Source organism: Stereum hirsutum (assembly GCF_000264905.1).
Source record: "Stereum hirsutum FP-91666 SS1 unplaced genomic scaffold STEHIscaffold_1, whole genome shotgun sequence".
NCBI lineage: Eukaryota > Fungi > Basidiomycota > Agaricomycetes > Russulales > Stereaceae > Stereum > Stereum hirsutum.
In genome coordinates this window covers 1,795,554-1,796,114 of record NW_006763131.1, presented here as the reverse complement: position 1 = coordinate 1,796,114, position 561 = coordinate 1,795,554, and the positions used below count along the sequence as shown (strand labels likewise).

The window sequence follows — 561 nt, the reverse complement described above, 5'->3', positions numbered from 1 at the left end:
GACTTACAAGACTGGCAGTTCCTGCCGAAGCTTACGAAGGCAAACGTTTGGGACTCATTCGTTCTATTCACTCTCCTCGAAGATCATACATCTCGGAGCACTCGACTTTCAATACCGCACGGCGGTGAACAAGCAGAACGTTTCGAGATCGCCATGCAAGAACGCAATGCACGCATAGTACATGAAGGACAACCAGAGCTGACCCATGCGTGTAACAAATGTACCCGGATTTATGAGGACGATGATGGTGGTCATTCCAAAGTCGAAGTCGTTGTCGTTGACGGTCTTACCATGGGCCATCCCCGTTGCGCCGAACCCACTTGCTTCAATGCGCTGCCTCGGAACCGAAACAAGAAGCGATACTGTGAAGCTCACGATGACTACCACAACATCTGTGCCGTCGTCGGATGTACATCTCGCATCACAGCAGGATCAATGACGTGCTCCGATCCTCAACATTCCGCAATGGAGGCACTTCACATCGAACGCGGAAAGTCAATATTTCGACTGCGTCAGTTGAGTGCTCGGGCGAAAGGAGTGAGCCGACATGGTGAAGACGAA

At 51.3% G+C, this 561-nt stretch overlaps 1 protein-coding gene across 1 annotated transcript; it reads left to right on the top strand.

Annotated features, from left to right (window-relative positions):
• Positions 1–9: 9 nt before the first annotated feature.
• STEHIDRAFT_37420 (uncharacterized protein) lies at positions 10–513 on the top strand (the record flags this gene model as incomplete). The annotated part of the gene is made up of 2 exons (XM_007297869.1): positions 10–276; positions 355–513. Coding segments are annotated over 2 exons (426 nt in total), but the record flags the coding sequence as incomplete, so codon positions are not given.
• Between the last annotated feature and the right edge of the window lie 48 nt (positions 514–561).